Source organism: Arachis stenosperma, chromosome 8 (genome assembly GCF_014773155.1).
Source record: "Arachis stenosperma cultivar V10309 chromosome 8, arast.V10309.gnm1.PFL2, whole genome shotgun sequence".
In the NCBI taxonomy this organism is placed as follows: Eukaryota; Viridiplantae; Streptophyta; class Magnoliopsida; order Fabales; family Fabaceae; genus Arachis; species Arachis stenosperma.
Genome location: NC_080384.1, coordinates 548,478 through 567,996, shown reverse-complemented (window position 1 = coordinate 567,996; position 19,519 = coordinate 548,478). Strand labels below are relative to the sequence as shown.

At 37.6% G+C, this 19,519-nt stretch overlaps 4 protein-coding genes across 4 annotated transcripts; 2 read left to right on the top strand and 2 right to left on the bottom strand.

Moving 5' to 3' along the window:
• Window positions 1–1,401: 1,401 nt before the first annotated feature.
• LOC130943431 (transcription initiation factor TFIID subunit 13-like) lies at window positions 1,402–2,520 on the bottom strand. Its single transcript, XM_057871307.1, has 5 exons — window positions 2,418–2,520; window positions 2,235–2,272; window positions 2,075–2,134; window positions 1,878–1,952; window positions 1,402–1,533 (listed from the first exon to the last, which is right to left on the bottom strand). The coding sequence occupies exons 1-5, from the start codon at window positions 2,518–2,520 to the stop codon at window positions 1,402–1,404; spliced, it is 408 nt and encodes a 135-aa protein (XP_057727290.1).
• Window positions 2,521–6,378: 3,858 nt separating this feature from the next.
• LOC130943425 (transcription initiation factor TFIID subunit 13-like) lies at window positions 6,379–7,489 on the top strand. The gene is made up of 5 exons (XM_057871298.1): window positions 6,379–6,478; window positions 6,623–6,660; window positions 6,757–6,816; window positions 6,939–7,013; window positions 7,358–7,489. Exons 1-5 carry the CDS (start codon window positions 6,379–6,381, stop codon window positions 7,487–7,489), a joined length of 405 nt encoding a protein of 134 aa, XP_057727281.1.
• A 3,008-nt stretch (window positions 7,490–10,497) lies between these two features.
• LOC130944406 (transcription initiation factor TFIID subunit 13-like) lies at window positions 10,498–11,151 on the bottom strand. The gene is made up of 4 exons (XM_057872723.1): window positions 11,049–11,151; window positions 10,873–10,910; window positions 10,713–10,772; window positions 10,498–10,590 (listed from the first exon to the last, which is right to left on the bottom strand). Exons 1-4 carry the CDS (start codon window positions 11,149–11,151, stop codon window positions 10,498–10,500), a joined length of 294 nt encoding a protein of 97 aa, XP_057728706.1.
• Window positions 11,152–17,801: 6,650 nt separating this feature from the next.
• On the top strand, window positions 17,802–18,901 carry LOC130943566 (transcription initiation factor TFIID subunit 13-like). Its single transcript, XM_057871492.1, has 5 exons — window positions 17,802–17,904; window positions 18,050–18,087; window positions 18,188–18,244; window positions 18,364–18,422; window positions 18,754–18,901. The coding sequence occupies exons 1-5, from the start codon at window positions 17,802–17,804 to the stop codon at window positions 18,899–18,901; spliced, it is 405 nt and encodes a 134-aa protein (XP_057727475.1).
• Window positions 18,902–19,519: the final 618 nt, after the last annotated feature.

The following is a 19,519-nucleotide window of genomic DNA, read 5'->3' as shown; positions in this document are numbered from 1 at the left end:
AATGCGGCATCTCGTTCAACCTGTTGATGTCTCAGTCGTTTCCCGCCTGGTGTGCCATCACAGTATGAGTCTAAAATAGGGTGAGAAAGGGTTAAAATAGAGGAGAAAGTGGTTGACAAAGTCAAATTGGAGCTCGGAATAATGCTGTGAACGACTTCCTCTTATAAGTGCGGACAGGCCCAATCTCATTTACAGACATGCATGTATCTCGTTTACAGTGTAAACGAAATAGACACGTGTCATGCTAACATGTCTTATCTCGTTTACAAAACGAGATGACATTATCTCGTTTATATTGTAAACGAAATGACATTAACGAAATAAGGTAGGAAAATTTAAATCGATAATTAATTTTATAATGATTTGTTTTGATAATTATTATATTTATTTTATTTATTTAAATAAAAAATCCGAATAAAATATCCACTAACACACCATATGAGTTTACTAGTCCTTGAGAAAAAAATTGAATCAAGGTTGTTTCATATTTTTTTTACATTTTTGTTATAAGTGTAGTAGAATAGGCTTATGTAGGTGATTTTTCATTTTCTCATTCCAATTTGGACAGAACACAGAAAGGAAAAAAACAAACAACTATATACCTTGATTCAGTCTTTGAGTATAATGGGACTTATATCTAATCTTCATTATAAACTATGGTGGAATTGTTATTATAATCGAATCAATTATAGTCACCAATACTAATGAATTACATACCTAATTTATCTAGTACTCTAAAATTTGCACCAAGCTCAAAATCACTAAGCTTATACAAGTCTAGCCAAATTCTAAGTGATAATCCAATTTAAAAAAAAAGGAAAAATACCTAGATCCTACTACTAAAGATCAAGTATTAACATTCAGTTTCTAGGGGCTTGCTTAAATGGAAGCAATGGTCATACCAACTGCCAAGGGAAAACAATGAAATACTACTTCACCACAACCAGAAAACTAACTTTGCTTAAAGCTTTATTTGAATTTGATTAATGTTGGATAACCTTTTAAATTCACTGGTCAATTCCCAATTCTACCACTACATTAAGAGTACAACAGAAAGAGGATAAAAACTATCCTGCTGAGACCAAATAACTCTCAAAAGAAATAAATAATAACTGTAGAAGGTAGAGACCAAATAATTTCTCCTATATTTCGGTAAGTTGCCCTAATGTGTCAAAAATTGTTTTCTAATACTCAGACTTATAATCACAAGATCATGGACACAATAAATTTGAGAACAAATATATTAGGAAGTTACAATTCAACTATCCAAGGCACATTGACTATTTTCAAATGTAGGACATACTCCAAAATTCCAAAAATCTGATAGAGACATGTTAGAACAGGAAAAGCAGTAATCCTGAATTCAGTAACGATGCAATTCAATACCCTTTTCCTCATTCATCATTCAACTGGTTCATCTACCTCAAAAACCTTCCTCAGTTTCTCTTCATCTGATTCAAAGACTTTCCTTGCCTGTTTCAGCTCTTCATTCATGGACAACAATTCTGTACATCGATTAAGTTTTGGCAAATTCTGTAGCAGTATAAGAAATTGGGATTAATCCTGAACAAAAATGTTCAATCATGAATTGGATCAATGTTTATGGATACTTGAAAGTTGCAAAGTTGCAACAAATTCTGAAGTATTAGCCTCTTGACAGTACAGCTCTTTATATCATGCCTCAAAGCAATTGAAGACAAAATGGTGTTAAAGGCAAATCATAAGTGCATTTTCTTGGTAGTAAAAGCCATGGATTTGGTATTGACAACCGTTACATGATTTGACATGTTTGACTAGATTGTTATCTAACTACTCTCAATTATCAACTTCAGATTAAGACAACTCCATGTGAAATTCTTTTATGAACAAAGAAGTACCTTGCGAATCAAATAAAGGAAATCCTCAACAGATAGCTTCCCTCTCTGTGATCCAATATCTTGAGCTTTATGTACCTTCTGAAGGAAAAAATTTCAAAGCACAAAAATAAAAGGTCCAAATTAATCCACAACACTGTAATTCGGTTGAACAAGAACAATGAAAAAGTTAGGTTTAAAAAATAAATAAATTAGGTTACCAATTCCGTGACATATTCCACAACAATATCCTCCGTAAGCGCCACACTTTCAGGAAGAGGCTAATTGTGCGAAGCATAAAAGAGATCAAAGTTTAGTATCCATTAACATTCACATCCCAAAAAGTAATTAAGAGATGTAATAAAAGGTTAGGACACTTACATTTGGATCATCTCCAAAGCCGTACATCATGTGCTGCACTGCACTATTTTAGCACGCATAAGAAAAATTATTAGTGACAGTTACATGCATAAAAGAAACTTTTTTCTTTTTCATCTTAAAAAGAAAAAGGAAAACAAAAAATTGAAAAAAAAAATAGGAGGTTGGATAGGAGTAGTTACTAACGTTCTTTTTGGAAGACTCCTCTTTTGCGCTTTAAAGAAGTTTCGGAAGGTTGAAAAGAAGCACTTCTTGGTTTCGACGAGCTTCCACCACCAGAACTGGTCATTCTTCCGCACAAGAAGAAGAAGGAATGAACGACGATGAGTTCGGATTTCTTCTTCAGATTCTCGTTTGGTGTGGATAGTTTTGGAGTACCTTCGGTGAAGATCCTGCACTCTTGAGAATTGAGATTCTCTCTTTCCAATTCACAAGTTGTTTTCTATGATAATCGGTAACAAATTCAACTCTGATCATTTTTAGCAACAAGAAAACTTAACTAAGTGATTACTCAGCAAGACAGCAACAAATGATGATAATCATTAACAAATTCATCTCGGTGATGATTTTCAGCAATAAAAAACTAGCTAATATTTTCAGCGACAAATTATTCAAGGTTCGGTGATGATAATCAGTAACAAATCATGTCACTGATGATTTTCAGAAAAAAAAAAACTTGTTCAGTGATATTTTCAGCAACAAATTCAACTCTCAGCAACAAAATTAGAGTGCAGTCATGAATTACAGCAACAGAACAGAAAAAGAAAGATCATAACAATTTGTTGGAACTCACCAAATCGGGGACCAGCTTGTGGTTGCGCGAAAGAATCTGACGGCGGCGGAGAGGAAGCTGACGGCGAGACTCGAAGCAAGAAGACCATCCCGGAGACCTGCTGGTTCTGCCGCCGGCGACGATAAGCGCAAGGAAGTCCTATCCTTAGTATGAATTTATCATCGTACCGTAGCAAACACCAATTTTTTTAATCAAATGAATTAGAGAGCCCCTTTAATTCTAAACATCACTGAACCTGGCATGTGATATGTAAAAATCTAAAAATGTGAAGAGATGTTTGCCTTTTATTTTTGGTCATAGAACTTGACTAGAAAGAAAAGCCCAACTCAGATCATTATCATCATCAACACTCCCAGTCCCACCCTTCTCTCCTCCATCGATACCCATAAGGCCATAATCCCACCAGGATTTCCCCTTTCCACCCCCACTCGATACGAGCATACGACGTTGTTTCTCTTCAGCCTGAACGTCTCCTTCCTCTCGGTAGAACCAGCAGATCCCTACTGGTCGTCATTGTCGCGCTCTGTCTCGTCACCGTCTCACACTCAGTCGCGCGCCTTCCTTGCGCTCATCGTCGTCGGCGGCAGGTGTTTTAGTAAAAGTGGTGATATACTATATATTTAAAAAAGAAAAAATTAAATGTTGACGTGGAAAATAAATTCCACATGTCTTATTGTTATTTGTCCATATTTTAAATGTATCGGTACGTATGAATTTATCATCGTACCGTAGCAAACACCAATTTTTTTTATCAAATGAATTAGAGAGCCCCTTCAATTCTAAACATCACTGGACCTGGCATGTGATATGTAAAAATCTAAAAATGTGAAGAGAAGTTTGCCTTTTATTTTTGGTCATAGAACTTGAATAGAAAGAAAAACCCAACTAAGATCATTATCATCATCAACACTCCCAGTCCCACCCTTCTCTCCTCCATCGATACCCATAAGGCTATAATCCCACCAGGATTTCCCCTTTCCACCCCCACTCGATACAAGCATACGACGTCGTTTCTCTTCAGCCTGAACGTCTCCTTCCTCTCGGCAGAACCAGCAGGTCCCTACTGGTCGTCATCGTCGCGCTCTGTCTCGTCAACGTCTCACACTCAGTCGCGCGCCTTCCTTGCGCTCATCGTCGCCGGCGGCAGGTGTTTTAGTAAAAGTGGTAATATACTATATATTTAAAAAAGAAAAAATTAAATGTTGACGTGGAAAATAAATTCCACATGTCTTATTGTTATTTGTCCATATTTTAAATGTATCGGTACATATGAATTTATCATCGTACCGTAGCAAACACCATATTTTTTTATCAAATGAATTAGAGAGCCCCTTCAATTCTAAACATCACTGGACCTGGCATGTGATATGTAAAAATCTAAAAATGTGAAGAGATGTTTGCCTTTTATTTTAGGTCATAGAACTTGACTAGAAAGAAAAGCCCAACTCAGATCATTATCATCATCAACACTCCCAGTCCCACCCTTCTCTCCTCCATCGATACCCATAAGGCCATAATCCCACCAGGATTTCCCCTTTCCACCCCCACTCGATACGAGCATACGACGTCGTTTCTCTTCAGCCTGAACGTCTCCTTCCTCTCGGCAGAACCAGCAGGTCCCTACTGGTCGTCATCGTCGCGCTCTGTCTCGTCACCATCTCACACTCTGTCGCGCGCCTTCCTTGCGCTCATCGTCGCCGGCGGCAGGTGTTTTAGTAAAAGTGGTAATATACTATATATTTAAAAAAGAAAAAATTAAATGTTGACGTGGAAAATAAATTCCACATGTCTTATTGTTATTTGTCCATATTTTAAATGTATCGGTACATATGAATTTATCATCGTACCGTAGCAAACACCAATTTTTTTTATCAAATGAATTAGAGAGCCCCTTCAATTCTAAACATCACTAGACCTGGCATGTGATATGTAAAAATCTAAAAATGTGAAGAGATGTTTGCCTTTTATTTTTGGTCATAGAACTTGACTAGAAAGAAAAGCCCAACTCAGATCATTATCATCATCAACACTCCCAGTCCCACCCTTCTCTCCTCCATCGATACCCATAAGGCTATAATCCCACCAGGATTTCCCTTTTCCACCCCCACTCGATACGAGCATACGACGTCGTTTCTCTTCAGCCTGAACGTCTCCTTCCTCTCGGCAGAACCAGCAGGTCCCTACTGGTCGTCATCGTCGCGCTCTGTCTCGTCACCGTCTCACACTCAGTTGCGCGCTTTCCTTGCGCTCATCATCGCCGGCGGCAGGTGTTTTAGTAAAAGTGGTGATATACTATATATTTAAAAAAGAAAAAATTAAATGTTGATGCGGAAAATAAATTCCACATGTCTTATTGTTATTTGTCCATATTTTAAATGTATCGGTACGTATGAATTTATCATCGTACCGTAGCAAACACCAATTTTTTTTATCAAATGAATTAGAGAGCCCCTTCAATTCTAAACATCACTGGACCTGGCATGTGATATGTAAAAATCTAAAAATGTGAAGAGATGTTTGCCTTTTATTTTTGGTCATAGAACTTGACTAGAAAGAAAAGCCCAACTCAGATCATTATCATCATCAACACTCCCAGTCCCACCTTTCTCTCCTCCATCGATACCCATAAGGCCATAATCCCACCAGGATTTCCCCTTTCCACCCCCACTCGATACGAGCATACGACGTCGTTTCTCTTTAGCCTAAACGTCTCCTCATCTCGGCAGAACCAGCAGGTCCCTACTGGTCGTCATCGTCGCGCTCTGTCTCGTCACCGTCTCACATTCAGTCGCGCGCCTTCCTTGCGCTCAACATCGCCGGCGGCAAGTGTTTTAGTAAAATTGCTGATATACTATATATTTAAAAAAGAAAAAATTAAATGTTGACGTGGAAAATAAATTCCACATGTCTTATTGTTATTTGTCCATATTTTAAATGTATCGGTACGTATGAATTTATCATCGTACCGTAGCAAACACCAATTTTTTTTATCAAATGAATTAGAGAGCCCTTTCAATTCTAAACATCACTGGACCTGGCATGTGATATGTAAAAATCTAAAAATGTGAAGAGATGTTTGCCTTTTATTTTTGGTCATAGAACTTGACTAGAAAGAAAAGCCCAACTCAGATCATTATCATCATCAACACTCCCAATCCCACCCTTCTCTCCTCCATCGATACCCATAAGGCCATAATCCCACCAGGATTTCCCCTTTCCACCCCCACTCGATACGAGCATACGACGTCGTTTCTCTTCACCGAAGGTACTCCAAAACTATCCACACCAAACGAGAATCTGAAGAAGAAATCTGAACTCATCGTCGTTCATTCCTTCTTCTTCTTGTGCGGAAGAATGACCAGTTCTGGTGGTGGAAGCTCGTCGAAACCAAGAAGTGCTTCTTTTCAACCTTCCGAAACTTCTTTAAAGCGCAAAAGAGGAGTCTTCCAAAAACGTTAGTAACCACTCCTATCCAACCTCCTGTTTTTTTTTCAATTTTTTGTTTTCCTTTTTCTTTTTAAGATGAAAAAGAAAAAAGTTTCTTTTATGCATGTAACTGTCACTAATAATTTTCCTTATGCGTGCTAAAATAGTGCAGTGCAGCACATGATGTACGGCTTTGGAGATGATCCAAATGTAAGTGCCCTAACCTTTACATCTCTTAATTACTTTTTGGGATGTGAATGTTAATGGATACTAAACTTTGATCTCTTTTATGCTTCGCACAATTAGCCTCTTCCTGAAAGTGTGGCGCTTACGGAGGATATTGTTGTGGAATATGTCACGGAATTGGTAACCTAATTTATTTATTTTTTAAACCTACCTTTTTAATTGTTCTTGTTCAACTGAATTACAGTGTTGTGGATTAATTTGGACCTTTTATTTTTATGCTTTGAAATTTTTTCCTTCGGAAGGTACATAAAGCTCAAGATATTGGATCACAGAGAGGGAAGCTATCTGTTGAGGATTTCCTTTATTTAATTCGCAAGGTACTTCTTTGTTCATAAAAGAATTTCACATGGAGTTGTCTTAATCTGAAGTTGATAATTGAGAGTAGTTAGATAACAATCTAGTCAAACATATCAAATCATGTAACGGTTGTCAATACCAAATCCACGGCTTTTACTACCAAGAAAATGCACTTATGATTTGCCTTTAACACCATTTTGTCTTCAATTGCTTTGAGGCATGATATAAAGAGCTGTACTGTCAAGAGGCTAATACTTTAGAATTTGTTGCAACTTTGCAACTTTCAAGTATCCATAAACATTGATCCAATTCATGATTGAACATTTTTGTTCAGGATTAATCCCAATTTCTTATACTGCTACAGGATTTGCCAAAACTTAATCGATGTACAGAATTGTTGTCCATGAATGAAGAGCTAAAACAGGCAAGGAAAGTCTTTGAATCAGATGAAGAGAAACTGAGGAAGGTTTTTGAGGTAGATGAAACAGTTGAATGATGAATGAGGAAAAGGGTATTGAATTGCATCGTTACTGAATTTAGGATTACTGCTTTTCCTGTTCTAAGATGTCTCTACCAAATTTTTGGAATTTTGGAGTATGTCCTACATTTGAAAATAGTCAATGTGCCTTGGATAGTTGAATTGTAACTTTCTAATATATTTGTTCTCCAATTTATTGTGTCCATGATCTTGTGATTATAAGTCTGAGTATTAGAAAACAATTTTTGACTCATTAGGGTAACTTACCAAAATATAGGAGAAATTATTTGGTCTCTACCTTCTACAGTTATTATTTATTTCTTTTGAGAGTTATTTGGTCTCAGCAGGATAGTTTTTATCCTCCTTCTGTTGTACTCTTAATGTAGTGGTGGAATTGGGAATTGACCAGGGAATTTAAAAGGTTATCCAACATTAATCAAATTCAAATAAAGCTTTAAACAAAGTTAGTTTTCTGGTTGTGGCGAAGTAGTATTTCATTGTTTTCTCTTGGCAGTTGGTATGACCATTGCTTCCATTTAAGCAAGCCCCTAGAAATTGAATGTTAATACTTGATCTTTAGTAGTAGGATCTAGGTATTTTTCCTTTTCTTTTTTTAAATTGGATTATCACTTAGAATTTGGCTAGACTTGTATAAGCTTAGTGATTTTGAGCTTAGTGCAAATTTTAGAGTACTAGATAAATTAGGTATGTAATTCATTAGTATTGGTGACTATAATTGATTCGATTATAATAACAATTCCACCATAGTTTATAATGAAGATTTGATATAAGTCCCATTATACTCAAAGACTGAATCAAGGTATATAGTTGTTTGTTTTTTTCCTTTCTGTGTTCTGTCCAAATTGGAATGAGAAAATGAAAAATCACCTACATAAGCCTATTCTACTACACTTATAACAAAAATGTAAAAAAAATATGAAACAACCTTGATTCAATTTTCTTCTCAAGGACTAGTAAACTCATATGGTGTGTTAGTGGATATTTTATTCGGATTTTTTATTTAAATAAATAAAATAAATATAATAATTATCAAAACAAATCATTATAAAATTAATTATCGATTTAAATTTTCCTACCTTATTTCGTTAATGTCATTTCGTTTACAATGTAAACGAGATAATGTCATCTCGTTTTGTAAACGAGATAAGACATGTTAGCATGACACGTGTCTATTTCGTTTACACTGTAAACGAGATACATGCATGTCTGTAAATGAGATTGGGCCTGTTCGCGCTTATAAGAGGAAGTCGTTCACAGCATTATTTCGAGCTCCAATTTGACTTTGTCAACCACTTTCTCCTCTATTTTAACCCTTTCTCACCCTATTTTAGACTCATACTGTGATGGCGCGCCAGGCGGGAAACGACTGAGACATCAACAGGTTGAACGAGATGCCGCATTATGCCGGGACGGCCGACTTTGAGGTTAGTTTTGCTTTGTTTGTTTAATCTAAGTATGTGGCCATGGTTAGAGTAGTCGTGAAGAACCAGAATGTAATTTGCAGCTTTAGTAGTAGATCTCTAGGAGGAACTTAGAGCTCTATGTCCTTGTGGAAGGTTGTTACGAAATAATTATTAGTTTCGAACTGTGTTTCTCTTGTGTTAGGTTGTTACCGTTTATAACGTTTCAGTTAGGGTTTGGTTAGTATGCAATATGTAATCTAGAAACATGTGTAAGTTAGAAACATAGATATATGTTCTTAAGTAGATGTAGATGTAAATTATAAAGAAATATTTATTTAACTGTAATTTTTTTGTATATAATAGTAAATTGACATATTTACGAAACTAGAGGAAATTGTCAGAAATAAATAACTCATATTTTAGTATTAAATAGTATAAGAGTCGTCGTAATGTCCGAGCTATTAGAGTTGCGCTGCCGGAAGCGTGAGCTTTGATAGTTTGGGTGTTACACCTTGCGGTAGTGGTGGAGAAGCTAGGGTTTCTTTCAGTTTCCTTTTGGTTTGGGGGAGAAGCTTTGTTCAGTTTACTAAACCTTAAAGCTTGAACTGAAGGGTGAAGAGAGGCACGCATGATTCTTTAAATTTCAAAATGGGGTTGTTTTAATTAAACCAGCCAGGTCCTAGTTCAGCAGTCTGCATGCGGATTTTGTAATTGCGATTTTTCAATTTAGACCGAACTACAGAGACATCCAGTTCTCAGTTAAGCTGCTCCAGTCTAGTTTTTAAAACTATGATGTAAAAAAGTGATGTTGACCAATAAAATATCCATTAAATGAAGGATTTTTTATTTAAATAAATAAAATAAATGTAATAATGACCAAAATAAATAATTATAAAATTAATTACCGATTTAAATTCCCCTACTTTATCTCGTTTACACTATAAACGAGATAGAAGAAGACAAATTCGATGTAGCTTTAAACGGATGTGTAACCCTTGGCATTCTTCACAAACATTTTCTATTCTTTTTTCTATCTCGTTTTTCTCACGAAAACAAGTGTACAACGGCCAGTAACAGTGTATACATAGTTGTGCTTGTTTATCCCAATTGTCGTACGAGAAATGGCGACAACGGGGTGACATTTGAATGCGTGGATCCGATATTGTTTTGAACTCAACGTGTGAATACGTTGTCGAATTTGAAGAGGTTGATATTGAGCAAGCTCGGTGGTACAGCAGTGAGGGAGATCGGAAGGGTGAGGTATAGGTTACTGGCACCCATGGGTAACGGAGTCTTCCGGTTTCGACTATTCCGACTTCAAGGGGACGAGCATGTGCGACTGATGTTCGACATCCATGGGAGGATCAGGCAGAACAGGTAATGAAGTATTAGCCTCTTGACAGTACAGCTCTTTATATCATGCCTCAAAGCAATTGAAGACAAAATGGTGTTAAAGGCAAATCATAAGTGCATTTTCTTGGTAGTAAAAGCAGTGGATTTGGTATTGACAACCGTTACATGATTTGACATGTTTGACTAGATTGTTATCTAACTACTCTCAATTATCAACTTCAGATTAAGACAACTCCATGTGAAATTCTTTTATGAACAAAGAAGTACCTTGCGAATCAAATAAAGGAAATCCTCAACAGATAGCTTCCCTCCCTGTGATCCAATATCTTGAGCTTTATGTACCTTCCGAAGGAAAAAATTTCAAAGCACAAAAATAAAAGGTCCAAATTAATCCACAACACTGTAATTCGGTTGAACAAGAACAATGAAAAAGTTAGGTTTAAAAAATAAATAAATTAGGTTACCAATTCCGTGACATATTCCACAACAATATCCTCCGTAAGCGCCACACTTTCAGGAAGAGGCTAATTGTGCGAAGCATAAAAGAGATCAAAGTTTAGTATCCATTAACATTCACATCCCAAAAAGTAATTAAGAGATGTAATAAAAGGTTAGGACACTTACATTTGGATCATCTCCAAAGCCGTACATCATGTGCTGCACTGTTTTAGCAAGCATAAGGAAAATTATTAGTGACAGTTACATGCATAAAAGAAACTTTTTTCTTTTTCATCTTAAAAAGAAAAAGGAAAACAGAAAATTGCAAAAAAAAAGGAGGTTGGATAGGAGTGGTTACTAACGTTCTTTTTGGAAGACTCCTCTTTTGCGCTTTGAAGAAGTTTCGGAAGGTTGAAAAGAAGCACTTCTTGGTTTCGACGAGCTTCCACCACCGGAACTGGTCATTCTTCCGCACAAGAAGAAGAAGGAATGAACGACGATGAGTTCAGATTTCTTCTTCAGATTCTCGTTTGGTGTGGATAGTTTTGGAGTACCTTCGGTGAAGATCCTGCACTCTTGAGAATTGAGATTCTCTCTTTCCAATTCACAAGTTGTTTTCTATGATAATCGGTAACAAATTCAACTCTGATCATTTTTAGCAACAAGAAAACTTAACTAAGTGATTACTCAGCAAGACAGCAACAAATGATGATAATCATTAACAAATTCATCTCGGTGATGATTTTCAGCAATAAAAAACTAGCTAATATTTTCAGCGACAAATTATTCAAGGTTCGGTGATGATAATCAGTAACAAATCATGTCACTGATGATTTTCAGAAAAAAAAACTTGTTCAGTGATATTTTCAGCAAAAATTCAACTCTCAGCAACAAAATTAGAGTGCAGTCATGAATTACAGCAACAGAACAGAAAAAGAAAGATCATAACAATTTGTTGGAACTCACCAAATCGGGGACCAGCTTGTGGTTGCGCGAAAGAATCTGACGGCGGCGGAGAGGAAGCTGACGGCGAGACTCAAAGCAAGAAGACCATCCCGGAGACCTGCTGGTTCTGCCGCCGGCGGCGATAAGCGGAAGGAAGTCCTATCCTTAGTATGAATTTATCATCGTACCGTAGCAAACACCAATTTTTTTAATCAAATGAATTAGAGAGCCCCTTCAATTCTAAACATCACTGAACCTGGCATGTGATATGTAAAAATCTAAAAATGTGAAGAGATGTTTGCCTTTTATTTTTGGTCATAGAACTTGACTAGAAAGAAAAGCCCAACTCAGATCATTATCATCATCATCATCAACACTCCCAGTCCCACCCTTCTCTCCTCCATCGAAACCCATAAGGCCATAATCCCACCAGGATTTCCCCTTTCCACCCCCACTCGATACGAGCATACGACGTTGTTTCTCTTCAGCCTGAACGTCTCCTTCCTCTCGGCAGAACCAGCAGATCCCTAGTGGTCGTCATCGTCGCGCTCTGTCTCGTCACCGTCTCACACTCAGTCGCGCGCCTTCCTTGCGCTCATCGTCGCCGGCGGCAGGTGTTTTAGTAAAAGTGGTGATATACTATATATTTAAAAAAGAAAAAATTAAATGTTGACGTGGAAAATAAATTCCACATGTCTTATTGTTATTTGCCCATATTTTAAATGTATCGGTACGTATGAATTTATCATCTTACCGTAGCAAACACCAATTTTTTTTATCAAGTGAATTAGAGAGCCCCTTCAATTCTAAACATCACTGGACCTGGCATGTGATATGTAAAAATCTAAAAATGTGAAGAGAAGTTTGCCTTTTATTTTTGGTCATAGAACTTGAATAGAAAGAAAAACCCAACTCAGATCATTATCATCATCAACACTCCCAGTCCCACCCTTCTCTCCTCCATCGATACCCATAAGGCTATAATCCCACCAGGATTTTCCCTTTCCACCCCCACTCGATACGAGCATACGACGTCGTTTCTCTTCAGCTTGAACGTCTCCTTCCTCTCGGCAGAACCAGCAGGTCCCTACTGGTCGTCATCGTCGCGCTCTGTCTCATCACCGTCTCACATTCAGTCGCGCACCTTCCTTGTGCTCATCGTCGCTGGCGGCAGGTGTTTTAGTAAAAGTGGTGATATACTATATATTTAAAAAAGAAAAAATTAAATGTTGACGTGGAAAATAAATTCCACATGTCTTATTGTTATTTGTTCATATTTTAAATGTATCGGTACGTATGGATTTATCATCGTACCGTAGCAAACACAAATTTTTTTTATCAAATGAATTAGAGAGCCCCTTCAATTCTAAACATCACTGGACCTGGCATGTGATATGTAAAAATCTAAAAATGTGAAGAGATGTTTGCCTTTTATTTTAGGTCATAGAACTTGACTAGAAAGAAAAGCCCAACTCAGATCATTATAATCATCAACACTCCCAGTCCCACCCTTCTCTCCTCCATCGATACCCATAAGGCCATAATCCCACCAGGATTTCCCCTTTCCACCCACACTCGATACGAGCATACGACGTCGTTTCTCTTCAACCTGAACGTCTCCTTCCTCTCGGCAGAACAAGCAGGTCCCTACTGGTCGTTATCGTCGCGCTCTGTCTCGTCACCGTCTCACACTCAGTCGCGCCCATTCCTTGCGCTCATCGTCGCCGGCGGTAGGTGTTTTAGTAAAAGTGGTGATATACTATATATTTAAAAAAGAAAAAATTAAATGTTGACGTGGAAAATAAATTCCACATGTCTTATTGTTATTTGTCCATATTTTAAATGTATCGGTACGTATGAATTTATCATCGTACCGTAGCAAACACCAACTTTTTTTCAAATGAATTAGAGAGCTCCTTCAATTCTAAACATCACTGGACCTGGCATGTGATATGTAAAAATCTAAAATGTGAAGAGATGTTTGCCTTTTATTTTTCGTCATAGAACTTGACTAGAAAGAAAAGCCCAACTCAGATCATTATCATAATCAACACTCCCAGTCCCACCCTTCTCTCCTCCATCGATACCCATAAGGCCATAATCCCACCAGGATTTCCCCTTTCCACCCCCACTCGATACGAGCATACGACGTCGTTTCTCTTTAGCCTAAACGTCTCCTCCTCTCGGCAGAACCAGCAGGTCCCTACTGGTCGTCATCGTCGCGCTCTGTCTCGTCACCGTCTCACATTCAGTCGCGCGCCTTCCTTGCGCTCAACGTCGCCGGCGGCAAGTGTTTTAGTAAAAGTGGTGATATACTATATATTTAAAAAAGAAAAAATTAAATGTTGACGTGGAAAATAAATTCCACATGTCTTATTGTTATTTGTCCATATTTTAAATGTATCGGTACGTATGAATTTATCATCGTACCGTAGCAAACACCAATTTTTTTTATCAAATGAATTAGAGAGCCCCTTCAATTCTAAACATCACTGGACCTGGCATGTGATATGTAAAAATCTAAAAATGTGAAGAGAAGTTTGCCTTTTATTTTTGGTCATAGAACTTGAATAGAAAGAAAAACCCAACTCAGATCATTATCATCATCAACACTCCCAGTCCCACCCTTCTCTCCTCCATCGATACCCATAAGGCTATAATCCCACCAGGATTTTCCCTTTCCACCCCCACTCGATACGCATACGACGTCGTTTCTCTTCAGCTTGAACGTCTCCTTCCTCTCGGCAGAACCAGCAGGTCCCTACTGGTCGTCATCGTCGCGCTCTGTCTCGTCACCGTCTCACATTCAGTCGCGCACCTTCCTTGTGCTCATCGTCGCTGGCGGCAGGTGTTTTAGTAAAAGTGGTGATATACTATATATTTAAAAAAGAAAAAATTAAATGTTGACGTGGAAAATAAATTCCACATGTCTTATTGTTATTAGTTCATATTTTAAATGTATCGGTACGTATGGATTTATCATCGTACCGTAGCAAACACAAATTTTTTTTATCAAATGAATTAGAGAGCCCCTTCAATTCTAAACATCACTGGACCTGGCATGTGATATGTAAATATCTAAAAATGTGAAGAGATGTTTGCCTTTTATTTTAGGTCATAGAACTTGACTAGAAAGAAAAGCCCAACTCAGATCATTATAATCATCAACACTCCCAGTCCCACCCTTCTCTCCTCCATCGATACCCATAAGGCCATAATCCCACCAGGATTTCCCCTTTCCACCCACACTCGATACGAGCATACGACGTCGTTTCTCTTCAACCTGAACGTCTCCTTCCTCTCGGCAGAACCAGCAGGTCCCTACTGGTCGTTATCGTCGCGCTCTGTCTCGTCACCGTCTCACACTCAGTCGCGCCCATTCCTTGCGCTCATCGTCGCCGGCGGTAGGTGTTTTAGTAAAAGTGGTGATATACTATATATTTAAAAAAGAAAAAATTAAATGTTGACGTGGAAAATAAATTCCACATGTCTTATTGTTATTTGTCCATATTTTAAATGTATCGGTACGTATGAATTTATCATCGTACCGTAGCAAACACCAACTTTTTTTATCAAATGAATTAGAGAGCTCCTTCAATTCTAAACATCACTGGACCTGGCATGTGATATGTAAAAATCTAAAAATGTGAAGAGATGTTTGCCTTTTATTTTTCGTCATAGAACTTGACTAGAAAGAAAAGCCCAACTCAGATCATTATCATAATCAACACTCCCAGTCCCACCCTTCTCTCCTCCATCGATACCCATAAGGCCATAATCCCACCAGGATTTCCCCTTTCCACCCCCACTCGATACGAGCATACGACGTCGTTTCTCTTTAGCCTAAACGTCTCCTCCTCTCGGCAGAACCAGCAGGTCCCTACTGGTCGTCATCGTCGCGCTCTGTCTCGTCACCGTCTCACATTCAGTCGCGCGCCTTCCTTGCGCTCAACGTCGCCGGCGGCAAGTGTTTTAGTAAAAGTGGTGATATACTATATATTTAAAAAAGAAAAAATTAAATGTTGACGTGGAAAATAAATTCCACATGTCTTATTGTTATTTGTCCATATTTTAAATGTATCGGTACGTATGAATTTATCATCGTACCGTAGCAAACACCAATTTTTTTTATCAAATGAATTAGAGAGCCCCTTCAATTCTAAACATCACTGGACCTGGCATGTGATATGTAAAAATCTAAAAATGTGAAGAAGTTTGCCTTTATTTTTGGTCATAGAACTTGAATAGAAAGAAAAACCCAACTCAGATCATTATCATCATCAACACTCCCAGTCCCACCCTTCTCTCCTCCATCGATACCCATAAGGCTATAATCCCACCAGGATTTTCCCTTTCCACCCCCACTCGATACGAGCATACGACGTCGTTTCTCTTCAGCTTGAACGTCTCCTTCCTCTCGGCAGAACCAGCAGGTCCCTACTGGTCGTCATCGTCGCGCTCTGTCTCGTCACCGTCTCACATTCAGTCGCGCACCTTCCTTGTGCTCATCGTCGCTGGCGGCAGGTGTTTTAGTAAAAGTGGTGATATACTATATATTTAAAAAAGAAAAAATTAAATGTTGACGTGGAAAATAAATTCCACATGTCTTATTGTTATTAGTTCATATTTTAAATGTATCGGTACGTATGGATTTATCATCGTACCGTAGCAAACACAAATTTTTTTTATCAAATGAATTAGAGAGCCCCTTCAATTCTAAACATCACTGGACCTGGCATGTGATATGTAAATATCTAAAAATGTGAAGAGATGTTTGCCTTTTATTTTAGGTCATAGAACTTGACTAGAAAGAAAAGCCCAACTCAGATCATTATAATCATCAACACTCCCAGTCCCACCCTTCTCTCCTCCATCGATACCCATAAGGCCATAATCCCACCAGGATTTCCCCTTTCCACCCACACTCGATACGAGCATACGACGTCGTTTCTCTTCAACCTGAACGTCTCCTTCCTCTCGGCAGAACCAGCTGGTCCCTACTGGTCGTTATCGTCGTGCTCTGTCTCGTCACCGTCTCACACTCAGTCGCGCCCATTCCTTGCGCTCATCGTCGCCAGCGGTAGGTGTTTTAGTAAAAGTGGTGATATACTATATATTTAAAAAAGAAAAAATTAAATGTTGACGTGGAAAATAAATTCCACATGTCTTATTGTTATTTGTCCATATTTTAAATGTATCGGTACGTATGAATTTATCATCGTACCGTAGCAAACACCAATTTTTTTATCAAATGAATTAGAGAGCTCCTTCAATTCTAAACATCACTGGACCTGGCATGTGATATGTAGAAATCTAAAAATGTGAAGAGATGTTTGCCTTTTATTTTTGGTCATAGAACTTGACTAGAAAGAAAAGCCCAACTCAGATCATTATCATAATCAACACTCCCAGTCCCACCCTTCTCTCCTCCATCGATACCCATAAGGCCATAATCCCACCAGGATTTCCCCTTTCCACCCCCACTCGATACGAGCATACGACGTCGTTTCTCTTTAGCCTAAACGTCTCCTCCTCTCGGCAGAACCAGCAGGTCCCTACTGGTCGTCATCGTCGCGCTCTGTCTCGTCACCGTCTCACATTCAGTCGCGCGCCTTCCTTGCGCTCAACGTCGCCGGCGGCAAGTGTTTTAGTAAAAGTGGTGATATACTATATATTTAAAAAAGAAAAAATTAAATGTTGACGTGGAAAATAAATTCCACATGTCTTATTGTTATTTGTCCATATTTTAAATGTATCGGTACGTATGAATTTATCATCGTACCGTAGCAAACACCAATTTTTTTTATCAAATGAATTAGAGAGCCCCTTCAATTCTAAACATCACTGGACCTGGCATGTGATATGTAAAAATCTAAAAATGTGAAGAGATGTTTGCCTTTTATTTTTGGTCATAGAACTTGACTAGAAAGAAAAGCCCAACTCAGATCATTATCATCATCAACACTCCCAATCCCACCCTTCTCTCCTCCATCGATACCCATAAGGCCATAATCCCACCAGGATTTCCCCTTTCCACCCCCACTCGATACGAGCATACGACGTCGTTTCTCTTCACCGAAGGTACTCCAAAACTATCCACACCAAACGAGAATCTGAAGAAGAAATCCGAACTCATCGTCGTTCATTCCTTCTTCTTCTTGTGCGGAAGAATGACCAGTTCTGGTGGTGGAAGCTCGTCGAAACCAAGAAGTGCTTCTTTTCAACCTTCCGAAACTTCTTTAAAGCGCAAAAGAGGAGTCTTCCAAAAAGAACGTTAGTAACCACTCCTATCCAACCTCCTATTTTTTTTTTCAATTTTTTGTTTTCCTTTTTCTTTTTAAGATGAAAAAGAAAAAAGTTTCTTTTATGCATGTAACTGTCACTAATAATTTTCCTTATGCGTGCTAAAATAGTGCAGTGCAGCACATGATGTACGGCTTTGGAGATGATCCAAATGTAAGTGCCCTAACCTTTTATTACATCTCTTAATTACTTTTTGGGATGTGAATGTTAATGGATACTAAACTTTGATCTCTTTTATGCTTCGCACAATTAGCCTCTTCCTGAAAGTGTGGCGCTTACGGAGGATATTGTTGTGGAATGTCACGGAATGGTAACCTAATTTATTTTTTTTAACCTACCTTTTTCATTGTTCTTGTTCAACTGAATTACAGTGTTGTGGATTAATTTGGACCTTTTATTTTTATGCTTTGAAATTTTTTCCTTCGGAAGGTACATAAAGCTCAAGATATTGGATCACAGAGAGGGAAGCTATCTGTTGAGGATTTCCTTATTTGATTCGCAAGGTACTTCTTTGTTCATAAAAGAATTTCACATGGTTGTCTTAATCTGAAGTTGATAATTGAGAGTAGTTAGATAACAATTTAGTCAAACATATCAAATCATGTAACGGTTGTCAATACCAAATCCACGGCTTTTACTACCAAGAAAATGCACTTATGATTTGCCTTTAACACCATTTTGTCTTCAATTGCTTTGAGGCATGATATAAAGATTACTGTCAAGGCTAATACTTTAGAATTTGTTGCAACTTTGCAACTTTCAAGTATCCATAAACATGATCCAATTCATGATTGAACATTTTGTTCAGGATTAATCCCAATTTCTTATACTACAGGATTTGCCAAAACTTAATCGATGTACAGAATTGTTGTCCATGAATGAAGAGCTAAAACAGGCAAGGAAAGTCTTTGAATCAGATGAAGAGAAACTGAGGAAGGTTTTTGAGGTAGATGAAATAATTGAATGATGAATGAGGAAAAGGGTATTGAATTGCATCGTTACTGAATTTAGGATTACTGCTTTTCCTGTTCTAAGATGTCTCTATCAAATTTTTGGAATTTTGGAGTATGTCCTACATTTGAAAATAGTCAATGTGCATTGGATAGTTGAATTGTAACTTTCTAATATATTTGTTCTCCAATTTATTGTGTCCATGATCTTGTGATTATAAGTCTGAGTATTAGAAAACAATTTTTGACTCATTAGGGTAACTTACCAAAATATAGGAGAAATTATTTGGTCTCTACCTTCTACAGTTATTATTTATTTCTTTTGAGAGTTATTTGGTCTCAGCAGGATAGTTTTTATCCTCCTTCTGTTGTACTCTTAATGTCCATTTAAGCAAGCCCCTAGAAATTGAATGTTAATACTTGATCTTTAGTAGTAGGATTTAGGTATTTTCCTTTTCTTTTTTTAATTGGATTATCACTTAGAATTTGGCTAGACTTGTATAAGCTTAGTGATTTTGAGCTTAGTGCAAATTTTAGAGTACTAGATAAATTAGGTATGTAATTCATTAGTATTGGTGACTATAATTGATTCGATTATAATAACAATTCCACCATAGTTTATAATGAAGATTAGA

Coding starts and splice junctions, on each gene's coding strand:
- LOC130943425 (XM_057871298.1), top strand. CDS start 6,379: ATGACCAGTTCTGGTGGTGGAAGCTCGTCGAAACCAAGAAGTGCTTCT. Junction 6,479..6,622: donor AAGAGGAGTCTTCCAAAAAC/GTTAGTAACCAC, acceptor AAAATAGTGCAG/TGCAGCACATGATGTACGGC. Junction 7,014..7,357: donor TCCTTTATTTAATTCGCAAG/GTACTTCTTTGT, acceptor ATACTGCTACAG/GATTTGCCAAAACTTAATCG.
- LOC130943566 (XM_057871492.1), top strand. CDS start 17,802: ATGACCAGTTCTGGTGGTGGAAGCTCGTCGAAACCAAGAAGTGCTTCT. Junction 17,905..18,049: donor AGGAGTCTTCCAAAAAGAAC/GTTAGTAACCAC, acceptor AAAATAGTGCAG/TGCAGCACATGATGTACGGC. Junction 18,423..18,753: donor CTATCTGTTGAGGATTTCCT/TATTTGATTCGC, acceptor GGATTAATCCCA/ATTTCTTATACTACAGGATT.
- LOC130943431 (XM_057871307.1), bottom strand. CDS start 2,520: ATGACCAGTTCTGGTGGTGGAAGCTCGTCGAAACCAAGAAGTGCTTCT. Junction 2,135..2,234: donor GCTTTGGAGATGATCCAAAT/GTAAGTGTCCTA, acceptor TCGCACAATTAG/CCTCTTCCTGAAAGTGTGGC. Junction 1,534..1,877: donor TCCTTTATTTGATTCGCAAG/GTACTTCTTTGT, acceptor ATACTGCTACAG/AATTTGCCAAAACTTAATCG.
- LOC130944406 (XM_057872723.1), bottom strand. CDS start 11,151: ATGACCAGTTCCGGTGGTGGAAGCTCGTCGAAACCAAGAAGTGCTTCT. Junction 10,773..10,872: donor GCTTTGGAGATGATCCAAAT/GTAAGTGTCCTA, acceptor TCGCACAATTAG/CCTCTTCCTGAAAGTGTGGC. Junction 10,591..10,712: donor TGGAATATGTCACGGAATTG/GTAACCTAATTT, acceptor TTCCTTCGGAAG/GTACATAAAGCTCAAGATAT.